Source organism: Ziziphus jujuba, chromosome 11 (genome assembly GCF_031755915.1).
Source record: "Ziziphus jujuba cultivar Dongzao chromosome 11, ASM3175591v1".
NCBI classification, from domain to species: Eukaryota; Viridiplantae; Streptophyta; class Magnoliopsida; order Rosales; family Rhamnaceae; genus Ziziphus; species Ziziphus jujuba.
The window spans coordinates 9,491,947-9,504,916 of NC_083389.1; the positions used below are offsets into that span (position 1 = coordinate 9,491,947).

General features: G+C 32.3%; 2 protein-coding genes across 3 annotated transcripts; both read right to left on the minus strand.

The window, feature by feature from the left end:
- Positions 1-288: 288 nt before the first annotated feature.
- On the minus strand, positions 289-3,136 carry LOC107406868 (33 kDa ribonucleoprotein, chloroplastic). Its single transcript, XM_016014081.4, has 5 exons — positions 3,093-3,136; positions 1,822-2,437; positions 1,590-1,691; positions 776-1,084; positions 289-692 (listed from the first exon to the last, which is right to left on the minus strand). The coding sequence occupies exons 1-5, from the start codon at positions 3,134-3,136 to the stop codon at positions 564-566; spliced, it is 1,200 nt and encodes a 399-aa protein (XP_015869567.4). The 3' UTR covers positions 289-563.
- LOC107433610 (nuclear transcription factor Y subunit A-10) lies at positions 2,650-7,287 on the minus strand. 2 transcript variants are annotated; one of them, XM_025067115.3, is made up of 6 exons: positions 7,049-7,287; positions 5,999-6,332; positions 4,726-4,817; positions 4,563-4,628; positions 3,786-3,929; positions 2,650-3,639 (listed from the first exon to the last, which is right to left on the minus strand). In XM_025067115.3, exons 2-6 carry the CDS (start codon positions 6,267-6,269, stop codon positions 3,235-3,237), a joined length of 978 nt encoding a protein of 325 aa, XP_024922883.1. In that variant the 5' UTR covers positions 6,270-6,332; positions 7,049-7,287; the 3' UTR covers positions 2,650-3,234. The 2 variants fall into 2 exon arrangements, with proteins under 2 accessions (XP_024922883.1, XP_015900395.1); XM_016044909.4 differs by having other exon boundaries at positions 6,958-7,287.
- Between the last annotated feature and the right edge of the window lie 5,683 nt (positions 7,288-12,970).

Sequence of the window (12,970 nt, forward strand, 5' to 3'; positions counted from 1 at the left end):
CCTCCAATGTTCTAAAACTTAAAAATTCTTTCTCAATTGGTATAAATCCTGGACATTTCCACTTTTTGATCATTCTACATACCCAAATTATAAAATAAAAAAGTTATAGCCATTGTGCAAACCAACATAATGTGAATGCTTTATTCGGTTTACTCCAATGGTTCTAAAACTTAAAAATTCTATCTCAAATGGCATAAATCCTGGACATTTCCACTTTTTGATTATTCTACATACCCAAATTATAAAAAAAATAAAAATAAAAAGCTATAGCGATTGTGCAAACCAATATAACATGACAAACGCAAAACATCCATATTTTTAGTCCCCTTTGAACTAAGTGGAGGTGCCATTTTGTGTTAAAATCACAAATGAAAAAACTTATGGTTAAAATTTCACAAGAAAATACATCTACAATGAGCATTTGCGTTAATTACCCTCTTAATTTGCATATATAATGAATACACTACGGCAGTGGCAAAGGTTGCAATATATCCTCGGAAAACTCCCTAGGGATTCTATTGAAGAAGCATGTTTAAACATCCACCCCCTATGACATATTTCCCTCATGTGCTAATGCTAGAAAGCACTTCACTGCTGTTCTCTTCTTCTGTTACTGTTTCTTCTACCGAAGGAGAAGCAACACGAGCTCTATCAGAGGCTAAATTTAATCGCAACGGCCGCCCTTCTACATCCTATATTTTAACATTTACATGAAAGCGGTTAACTACAAGACCATGGAAATTTACCATAGAATTCAGGCTAAGTTTGTGCTTACCACTCCATTCATCGTATCTAGAGCAGACTGTGCAGCCTCAGCAGTTTCAAAAGACACGAATCCGAAGCCTCGCGATCTTCGAGAATTCCTCTCGTAGATAACCTTGGCACTCAAAAAACCTGGCAGGTCTTCAAAAGCATTTTTAAGACCCTCAGAAGTGAGGCCCCAACCAAGATTTCCAGCGTAGATCTTGTGAGGGCTGTCTACGAAACTACTGTTGCTATTCCTTATCCTTGGTCCAAATACTTCCCTTTCACCTCCTCTTGGAACTTCTGGAAAGTTTACCTTAACAGTTCTTCCTCCCACTTGCTGTCAACAATTGCAGCCATTACAACATCAGTTCTACTACTCCATATCACTGCTATAAAACTACACCTTAGAATTGAAATCTTAACAGTAACTGAGAGAAAATTATTTTGAATACGGATAGTAGACCCTGAAAACTACATTTTCGAAAGTAGATTATATACGTATAGGTTTAGCTTCTTAATTCTGTGATAAAAGGTTTCTTTCTTGATTCAGAACAAAACCATGTAATATCCAATATCAGAATGGGTTAGTTTTCAACATGAACTTCTAAGTTCCAGCATGCTTGGTTGAAAACTGCCCTACATAGCATGCTTGAGTAATCTCTTACTAGCCCGCTACGGCTACTAAATTACAACTCCCTCGTAATTTTAATGCACAATTTACATTAATAGCATAATCCATCTGAAACCCATTAAAAGAAACTTTAGCATTCAGAATTATTTGAAAGAATTGGGCAATTTTGTATGAAAATTGAGAGCGACTGTTGTAGATAACTGGCACATACAGAGCCATCAAACATCCGAATTGCATGTTGGGCTTCCTCGACGCTCGCCATCGTAACAAACGCAAATCCTCTGCTCCTGTCCGTAACTCTATCATATATAATCTGAAAGAAAACTCAATCAAAAACACAAACACCCAGAAGCATTCTTCCATTACTATAAAATTTGCACAAACCCATTAAAGGAAAAAAATAATAATAATAATTGAAAAAAAGGGGGAGATAAATATCAAACCTCCACATTCACCACACTACCGGCCTCGCCAAAAATTTCTGCCAATTGGGAAGAAGTCATGGAATACGGCAAATTCCCCACATAGAGCCTCCCAGCTTCACCACCAGACCCTGATACCTTCGGCTTTTCTTCTTCTTCTTCATCTTGTTGTTGCTCTTGAACTTCTTCAGCTGCTTCTGGGTCTTGATCCTCTGCGATTGGGTTTTCTTCTTTCAGTTCAAAGCCATCGAATGCAGCTGAAGCCCGTCTGAAATGGGGGAGAGAAGAGAGAAAGGAAGGAGGAAGGAAGTTGGGGAATTGGGTCTTGATCTTCAGGGGTTTTGCGGGTTTAGAAGGAATGGAGAAGCGGGTGGGAATAGAAGTGGCTGAGTGGGTAATTGAGAGGTCGGAGATTTTGTTACAAAGTGAAGGAGAGGAAACAACACCTGTTGCAGCCATCAAAAAGAAAAGAAGATGGTTTTGCGAATAAGAGAAAAGAAAATGAGGAAACTTCAAAATTGACGAGGAGCAAGTGTAACCCTCCCCATCTGCCTCTGATGGATAAGGTTGTTTCGTAACTTTCTTTTTCAGGGAACCTTTTCTCCTCCTTTTATTTTTATTTTTATATATATATATATATATATAATAAAATAAAAAAAGTATTTATTTGTTGTCGAAGACTCGAAGGTAGTTAGTCCGTTTTAATATTACAATTAACTTCTTATCAACATAAGTAAACCCTCTAACATTGTGCAATGCATATTATTCTAGCTTTAATAGTATTTTCTTGCTGCCATTGAAGAAAACGTCCAAGCATTCCAATTTCTTGTAGATCAAGAAATAACGACATAGTCACAAAACATCGTTGTTTAATTAAGACAACAACATTATTCTTCTAACAACAACATTATTCTTCTACCAATACATATCACAACACAGATTACAAAAATTCTGCATTACATCAGTTCAAGATGTCAAATACTCAATACACCCATATTTTAAACTACAATACCACACTTAGAAAACACATTACATCAGTTCAAGATGTCAAATACTCAATACACCATATTTTAAATTACAATACCACACTCAGAAAACACACCTTTTTTTTTACAACTAAAAAACATAAAATACATTCCAGACTTTTAGTGTCTTTTTATTTAAGGGAATATAACCCATATGTATTCTACTACTACATTAGTTTTACTAGAAACTGCATTAAGGCTTGTATTGCAAGCAGGGGCAATAAACAACCTTTATGCTATGAGCCAAGAATGAATTGCCTTTACAACCAAATGGGGGTAACAACTGTACCAAAACTCGCTGTGATGACCATGGTAGTCTTCTACAACAGAGCTTCTCCATCTGGTTGCAGCAAGGATGGGGTCAAAACGATGACCAAGCAAAGCATCGACCCCATTTGCACCCTTGCCATCAAACTTTAAGATTGCAGCAGGTATCCCCTGCTGCAATCCACTTGGTGGGCATGACGATACCACGATTGCTGTCCATCATATCCGAGAGAGAGTGGATCGCCCGCCCAAGATGACTTATCGGAAGGTGACCGAGATCTCCCCTAGAGTACATGCTAGTCACCTCTGATCCTGAAATGTTAGAACCGCTGCCATTGATTTCCTTTGATGAGTTCAGAGTTCCGCTGTCAGATTGCAGCACTTCAGAACTCTGTGAACCCGAGGGCTGAGACAGTTGTCCATCCCCAACTTTCTTCGCTTCAGTTCCCCCTTTTACATTGTCCAAATTCTTTGTGTTCAAGAAACGGCCGCCACATCCCCGTGGCCGACGCAGTGCATGAAGATGGCGTGATTCATGCATATATGCCTGTCAAAACATAGATAGATCCTAGATCATTTTAAACAAGTTTTGAAGGATATGCATTTCAAGAAGAAAAGGGAATATTTTTATCATTGATGCACATTTGATGAAATAAATGAAATCCTCAGACATCAATTATATGCAGACCATACCTTACGAGTTCTAGGCAACCTATTCTCCAGTACTGCTGCCTTAGCACGGGACTGTCGACGCCTGATGATTCCATGGTACTGTTTAGCATTCACATATATGGGTCCATCATCTGTAGTTAAGTTCAGTGGCAGCATTATGCGTCCCTAATTCATTTTCAAATGGATAAGGACGTGGACTCAATAAAATTCTAGGCAAACAGAGTAACAAGAATAAACAGCAAAATCCAATCAACTACCAAAATAGTGCTTTAAGAATAAAACTCAAGTCAAATGCAGAAACTTGTAATGAAAAGAAATATACTGCAGAACAATGTTTGAGAAGGTTAACTGTCAAACATACTAAGTAGTCATAATAAAATCCTTTTCCCTTCCATGTTTTACATTTAGATCTCTACAATCAAGAGAAATAGTTAACAAGCAAATCTCTGCCCATTTTTGGTCCTTCGGTTGCCAAGGCTTAACCTGAAAATTATTGACCATGATAACAGCGTGACACACACTACGCCATGTTTTGGAATTGAAATGAAAGCATTGGATCCAAATATGTAACTTTTTTCACAATTCCATTTTCATGGATAAGCATGAAATAAGATTTCACGGTTACGTAAGCAGAGCTAAAAATTTCTAACAAAACCAAATGAGTAGAGTTTACACTTGAACAGTTTATATTTCTCAAAGCAAACACATTAAAAGCAAGACAGCAATTTTTCGTACACCTGGTTATCATAATTGCACCAACTGCAGTTACAGTTAACAAGCTTAGAATGGAAGACTAACCGATATTTGAGGTCCATAAGAGAAGACTCCATAGCGTTGATCCACATATGGATATTTTGTACAAATCTACAGTTTAAGTCCAAAAACAAAGAGCAAGTGTAAGCAATCAATGACACAAAAGTATTATACATTGAAAAAAGTGTCGGTGGAAAGAAAATCAGACCATAGGCTGACCAAATCCAAGCTCAAAACGAGCATTATACTCTGGCAGAGATGTCTGAAGAGAGATAGTCGCTTGATGTTTTTGCCCATCCCCTGAAAATTTAGAATCTCTTGAATGAGAAACAGATAGATTGGTTAACTATAGTTAAATTTCTTACATAACTATCTCTAGGTACAAGAAATTTGATTGATTATACATTCTACAAGCCGCCACTTTACTCAGCAGAGGAAATGTCAAGTAGATTTTTTTCCAAACCTACTAACATGTAATCCTGTAATAATTAAGTATATACCTACCATCCTATGAATTCTCATTCGTCATTCGAAGTCCAATGACCTTGGAATCCTCCAAAAAGGCTTCTAAACTTGGCATTTAAACACTATTACTGGTACCCAGAATGCACTTCATGGAAAGCAGTTTGCTATAAAGCTCCCCTAGTCTTCAAGTATGTGAAGCAGTAAGAACTAACAAATTCTAGATGGTCTACTCACCCCTTAAGCCTCACATATACAATAAATCTCTCAAGCCATTCTTACCATTGGACTTCTATTTCCTTTTTCTTGTGACACCCCCATTAAAACACAAACAGAGAAAGGTCACAATCAAAATAATTTCCCTACACGTTTTCAGCCTTTTAGACCATATAATTGTATTCATTTACCACCCACAATTTTTTATTTTTTTTGGGGCACACTGAATGAAATATTTATACCCATTCAGAAAACTTTCCTCCAAGCAACTTAAGCCTCCAAAAATAGACAAAGGTTCTTAACAATCAACAAATCATAAGGAAAGGAAAGGAAAAACAGAAGAGAAATGTCGAAAATGGAAAAAGTTAAAAAAGAAAATTGGAGAAAATGGATCGTCTAATTGTCCCTGATAACCCATTTTTGTTAGTCTAACTGCTAGCCACACTCTTCTTTGCAAAGTATTTAAGTAATCTTCATTCTTCATTCTTCATCCAACTAGACCTTTATGATCAGAAAAAGCTACACTTTTTAACATTTGGGTGTACAAATTTTCATCCTACTAAATCTTCATCCTTATGAGTCACAAACCTAGCTCCGACAAATTAAGGATTTAAAAAGGAAACACAGCCAATCGTCATAATGCAGTACAAAAAGCTTATATATTTATGGGGAGAACAATGACCGAAAAGATGTAAACACACAGGGAAAAAACAAAAAAGTAAAAATTTCTTTGCTTTTGAAATTGCACGGTGAAAGTTATTAACATGGGCAGTTAAAAAAAAAAAAAAAAGTTGAAACTTTACCAGGAAAGATAGTGAATTGATTTGTATTCCCTTTATCTGGTCCCAGTTCAGTGCCCCTTCCGGCCTGTTTAGTGGCACTGAGTTGGTCTCCGCTACCAGGAGGTTCCATGGATAATTGCTTCAATTGGCCACAAGATTCTCCATAAATTGATGGTGATCCAAATGTGCTCCACCAAGGTGCAGATGGTACTGATGACAATTGCCCTATGGTATTAGGGACAAGTCCTTCATGTTCTTTGAAAAATATAGTTTGCATAGCCATTGTTACCATCCAAGTGATCCAACGCACGATTCTTGGTTGTTCAGCTTTATTTCAATTGGTCAATCTTAATGCCTGCAAATATGATCATAATCATAAACCCACAAGCTCTGCTCAACTATATATATTTAATTTAAAAATACTTAGAAAAGAAATGGAAAATTTTCAAGCAAATTCTGCTGACAAATATCATAAACTTTTCGACAGTCTGAAATTTATCAAAAAATTTTCAGAATTTTTTTTATATGATCCATGGATTGTAAAGATTGAGAGTAAAAGGTCTAAATAAATTTAATTGAAATGAAATTGGTAAGAAGACAAACGATCAAAATTTCCCACATATAAAGCAAAAGAAGACGAAAATGATCACTATTTGAAAAGAACTTTTCTTTTTTATTAAGGAAATCAGAATCCCACATGATTTTTCACCAAGAATAAGCAAAATTTTCAGAGAAAAATAAATAAATAAATAAGAGATAAACCGAAGCTGATAGAGAGAAGAAGAATAATATTGAGCGGAAATAGTAATTCAACAAAAAAATATATATACAAAAAATAATAATAATAATAATAATAATAAAGTAAAAGGTTAAAAACCCAGAATAGAACATAAGGAGAAGGATCACATCAGCACAACAGACCAGAGAAAGATCAAACAATTGGGAGAAAAAAGAGAAAGAAAGAAAGCACAAATAGCTACCCGAGTGAAGCTAAAGATTCTGATAAGACCCTCCAAACTGTGAAGAGATTGAAGAAGGCAAAAGAAGGACAGTAGTAGAAGTAGTGCTCACATGTCAATAGTAGAAGAAGATGAAGAAGAAACCATCACTTTGTTAGAAATCCTACGTAGGAGAAATGAAACCCCATTTGTTAGGAACTATGTCGGTACAATTTCAAGCAAAAGCAAAACACATACACAGAACCAGCAAGAGAGAGAGAGAGAGAAAGAGGCCGCTGATTAATGCGTACTAGTGTAATGGAAATACACAGGCAGTAACCAATGGGCTTTGCCTTTCATGCAAAGTGCCTTTGTATTATGTGCCCGTACTTATTTATATAGTTTTTAGTAAAAAAATACAAATGCTCTTCTCCTCTCTTTCTCTCTCTTTCTTCTCCCCCTTTTGGCTTTGGCTTTTGGGTCACTTTGTTTTTATTTATTTTTATTTTTTGGGACCATAAAAAGCTTTTCAAATTCTGATTTTGCATTTAGGGGTCTATTTTAATGTTTAAAAAAAAAAAAAAGGTAAAAAAATATAATAGTTTCAACTTTCCCAAGTAGAAGACTTGGAGGGAGAATTGGACTGTGTAAGTGGCCAAAAAGTGAGCATTTCTATAACAGCCTGCCATCTGCCCCATCTATATTTGGAATGCTGAGCTAATCCAAGCTACTAACGAATTGCTAATTATTATTTATTTTTTAATTAATTTGATTATTATAATTTAGTTACGAATTACAAAGTGGTAGCTTTTAGGAATAATTGAGAAATTGAATAGGCTTAGAGGGTTTGTTTGTTGTTTGTGTTAATTTCTAGCTAGAGCATCTAGGTTAGGCCCTTCACCTGTGGAATGGGTAATGGGTTTCGTTGGTATTATTTTATTTTTTTCATTTTTTTTAAAGAGAAAATTAAATGCATTTATTTGAAGAATTACAACTTGACTAACTAAACATTAACAAGTGCGAGTCACCTAGTTTACAAAAAAAAAAAAAACAAAAAAAAAAGTGCGAGTCACCCAGTAAAGATGTGGTAGAATCATTGGATTTGTGGATAAATTCTCACTTGAAATATCTAATTAATGATTGATTCGATAGTCATAAAACTACTTATAACTATCAATTTGCTGTGACTGTTTCTCAAAACATGAAGTTGAGATCAATTTTTCATAATAAGAAAAATATAATAAATCTAAAGAATATATGGCATTTTTTTATTTGATGAAGGCAAAATGTTCTATTAATGTCTTGTTCCCTAAATTGGAATACTTGATTAAATATAATTTTTTCTATTCTTTTTCCATCTAAACCTGACCCAAAAACTTTGTTTGGTCTCATGATAATTTGCCCATTGGCCTTAATTGAAGTGGAAACCATCGAGTTGGCCTACGACCCAAGATTTGTAATTAAATCCTTATAGAGTATCGCTTTGGAGATTCAAATAAGATTTTTGGAGAGACTAGAGCTCCAAATATTGCTAATAACAGTCATAATATAAATGATGATCGAAGTCATAACTGTCACTATCATTTTACTTTTAACTCATTAGGGAAGGGTAAAGTTCACTCATTTTGGTTCAATTTAATATATATTTGTCCTTTTTAGAAAAAACGACAATGGTCAATTTAAGTATCAAGAAAATGAGAACTTTCAAGAAAATGAGAACCTTGAAAAGAGATTAAAACTTGAGGAATTGTATTAGGAAATGTTGCAAACTTTCTTTGTTTTTGACTCGTGATGCGTACCCGGTTTGGAATTTTGAATAAATTTTTTTGTTGTATTACTTAAATTACAGGAAATGAGAGATGCATATATATCATCGATATTGACGCAACAACTTCAAAGTTTTGAGCCTACATTCCCTTCTACAACAACTAGAAGTTGACTTAAATTAGGCTTTCAAAACTATATGGCTTTAAAGTCATTTGAAATATATAGATTAATGTATCACCGGGAAACTGCAAAAAATCGGACTGGACGGAATAAATTAAAAAATCCCAAATAATTTCTAAAAATTCGAGAATCAAAGAGATCTCCACGTTCGTCTCCAAATTATATTTATTTATGGTAAGTCATATTAAGCTGCAAGTCAATTCCCTCCTAAATCTATCTAGCCCCGTTGGTTTGAATGGCTTTCAGAAGCATGCAAAGGGCTTGCTAGGTATAAATAATATCTATTTTATTTTATTAAAATAAAATTTATTTTTTATAATCATTGAATTTTATTAGAGTTTATTTTTTAAATAAAAATTTTATAAAAGAAAAACTTTACTTTAATAAAGTAAGATAAACTTTATTTGAACCTACTTATATATGATTTAAAATATCCATAACTTCTTAAGTATTTCTTTAAAAAAAAAAAATTTCAATAAGTCGATAGGAAATATAAGTTCCAAAACATAACGGATAAAATTTTCATAATTTTTGTTGAAAATGTTGATAGTTCTTCAAAATTTTTCATTTTTACCTATCCATATCAATTATTTTATATTTTGATCAAAATTTTTATAATATCCATTGATATTTTTAAAATTTTTATGATAATTTCATAAATATCTATTAAATTTAATATTTTTGCAAAAAAAATTGAAAATATTATTGATATTTAGTTATGTTTAAAAGATAGAATATTGTATTTTAATCTAAATTAATTATTAAAAAATATAGTATTTTAATTGCTACTTTTTATATTGTATGTTTAGAAATGAGAATGAGAAAAATAATAATAATTTTTAATTATCAAGGAATTTTATAAATAGTATTGAGATGATATTCATGGATTATAATATAATTAATAATAGTTGTATTTTTATATATTAATTAATAAATAATTTTACCAGAGATATTTTTTTTTTGCCTTTTCTTTATCAATAATATTATAATTATATATGTTAGTGTTTACTACAATTCCATTAATTAAGAAAACATAATATACAATAAATATTTTCTCAATTTTATAGTCAAATTGATAATTACTTGATTAAAAAAATTAATTTTAATTTTCAATAAAATTTTTATTATTTTTATAAGTTTCCATCATTTTTATAAGTTTTATCAATATTTAACAATTTTCAATATTTATGTATTTTAGACATTCAATATTTACATCGATACCAATATTTAAAATTTTGTATATAATTAATATTTATTTCAAAATATACTTTCTTTTTCATGACCTAAGTTATTATAAGGCGTTAGTTCAAATTATCAAGTTTTTATAAACCAGAGAATTAAAATTACCCCTATTTGGAAAAGAGATTAATATTTTATTATTATTTTTTTAAAGCAAAATTTCATAGGGGCGCTTGTTATCTTTCCAATTACAATTTGACATTTGACAATATTTTAGTGCTTATTTGATACTCTTGTTATGTTAATTTTTTTTTTTTTTTGGCATATAAACTTTATTTATTTATTTTTATATGCGAATGAGAATTGTAACTTTGAATTTTCACCGAACAAAATAATTGTTTTGATACTGAACTCTCTGTATGCAGACTAAACATTAAATTGTTAGGTAACAAATATTTTAGCAAGAGATATCAAGTCCGAGTGATTAATTTTTCCTCCAGATGATATCAAGTAGATCAACTAGCTAGTAAGAAAAAAAATATGTTATCCACATTAACAAATATTAAAATCAAACTCTAATAAATTAAATGAAAACAAAAGCATATATATTATGGCACCATTTGCATATAAATCCAGATAGCTAGGAATTGTACAAAATACTTATTTAAAATATATATAATTAACATAAAAAAAAACATAAAGCTTCAAATTAAAAATCCTAGGACAAAGGCAGTCAACATCTGGCTGAACATAAGTGAGTACGGTGTTTGTCTTCTAAGCTGCAGTTTGGGCTCTTTGGCAGCCGGCCATATAATCCTCACAAATATATGCTAGAATAAAAGTAGACACGGACTTCTATAAAATGGAGCTTCTATATATCTAAATATACATTATCCGAAATATGCCGCACTATTCCATTTTGGGGTGTGGCTGATTTAGGCCGGCCATGGCGGCGATAGTTAAAAGCTTAATGGTTAGGATTGAAGATGTGGCATTCTTTAGCTCTTCTTAGAGGGAACACACTTTTTTTTTCTAACATCATCATGAATCTTTTTATTATTTTATATATATAATACTACAAATGGAAGAACCATAAATATCAATCATTAACACCCCTACTTATCTCTAATTTTCATGCTCATATATACTTTGAGGGAAAGAAAAGAAAAAAAGGAAAAAATAGATTAAAAAAAAAAGTTGAAAAGTTTACAAGAAAAATGGACCACAAGAATTATTTGGTAGGCTTTAAGTGTCACTGGTTTTTCTAAGCTACGCAGTCGTTTTCGACTTTTGGTAGGTTTTGAGGTCTCGCTAATTAGATATTCTTGGCAATTAGGCATGCATTCCCATTTTCGCTTTAAAATATATATAAATATATTACTTTTTTATTTTTCCTTAATATTTAGCCAAACTTTGTAGCCGTTTTCATTAAGGAACATTGTAATATATATATATATATATATATGAACCCATATATAAAAGCAGCAAATTAGGTTGAAGATAGTGATTGATCCAAAGAATGTAGGATTGCGGGCTACCAGTAATACAATTGTTTTTTTATGGTTTTTTTCTTGTCAAGTTTCATTAGATATTGTCCTAGATATTGTCTTTGTACTTCTACTCATTTTCCTATATAGGATTAGAGCCTATCCATTGAATAGGAAAAAAAAAAAGTACGCATTTTTTTTCTTTTTAATTATAATTAAACAACTTATAATCAGACATATATAACATAATGAAATGGTCGAGATAGATTGGTATTTGTCACAATATATATAATGATCAAAAGCAAGAATCCTATGCTTTCCGTGGCTAAGAAAAAGAATATACTATAGTATTTAATTAAAGGGCTTTTAGTTTTGTGTGAGAGGGATTTATCCCTTTATTAATGCTATGAAATGTACTGGTTAGGTCCACATACATCATTCATGGTGATCCAATTTTTATTTTATTTTTTTGTTTTTTTTCAGTCTTCCCTTTAATTTTTACTTTTGTCCCATGTGAGTAGGTATAGCTAGGTTTAGATGAAACCCATGAACTGAAAGATGAGACAACTAATGTCCTCTGTTATGACATGAACCAGGGGGCTCCAACCTGGAAATCTAAGGAGTAAGGACTTTATCTTATTGTCTTAGACCTCAAAATTAAATTCTTGGCATCTATATAATGTTTCTGAAGCCAGTTTCCATATGACAAATCAGTAAACGATGTGTGGATGTCCATTGACAAGGTTAATTATAATTGGGTGACTACAAGGAAACCCACTCATTCTCTCAACTCCAGCCTTTTAACATCTCTTATACATATGAATGTTACATACACATATATGATATATACGTTTTTTTATGCATACATATAACACTTTACCTTCAGCAAAGTATACTTAAATTCCCTTTCAGCCAAAAAAAAAAAAAAAAGGTATACTTAAATTCCCTATTGGGGCATTGGAGCTTTCTGCTAATATCTTAACTGTATAAATGTAAAATCACTATGAGATGGTTTTCCTCATAAAGTAAACAATACAGGGGGTTTCATAGTTTATTTTTTAATTTGGGAGTGGGGGAGGTAGGGTGGGTATAATATTTGAATAACATCCCTCATTCATCCAATTTCAGGGAGTCTCTCATAATTACCATGGTTTTCGAATATAAAATTTATATCCACTTTTGATATTGCAAAATGGAAATTTGAACTCTGAATATTTGTGCCAAAAAGTAATTTCCATTACTTTATTTTACATTTACATGTACAACAAGAAAATTCTAGTTTATAAAAAAATAAAAAAGAAAAAAGTCCATTCCTGCGTTGAAATCAGCTTCCCAAAAGTGGTCATACATAGTTGAACACATGGCTATGTGTAATCTTTTCTTTATTGAGAAGCTTAATTTAGCAAAGTATTAATCATTTATATTTTAGGCTACAGTAGATA

Bases quoted from the DNA above. Each gene is read 5' to 3' on its own strand.
- LOC107406868 (XM_016014081.4), bottom strand. From the start codon at position 3,136: ATGGTCATCACAGCGAGTTTTGGTACAGTTGTTACCCCCATTTG. The intron at 1,692-1,821 runs GTTTGATATTTA...GTTTTCTTTCAG, and splicing joins GTAGTGTGGTGAATGTGGAG to ATTATATATGATAGAGTTAC. The intron at 1,085-1,589 runs GTATGTGCCAGT...AATTGTTGACAG, and splicing joins TTCGGATGTTTGATGGCTCT to CAAGTGGGAGGAAGAACTGT.
- LOC107433610 (XM_025067115.3), bottom strand. From the start codon at position 6,269: ATGGTAACAATGGCTATGCAAACTATATTTTTCAAAGAACATGAAGGA. The intron at 4,818-5,998 runs GTAAAGTTTCAA...CTAAATTTTCAG, and splicing joins TCAATTCACTATCTTTCCTG to GGGATGGGCAAAAACATCAA. The intron at 3,930-4,562 runs GTTAGTCTTCCA...AAAATGAATTAG, and splicing joins CTTATGGACCTCAAATATCG to GGACGCATAATGCTGCCACT.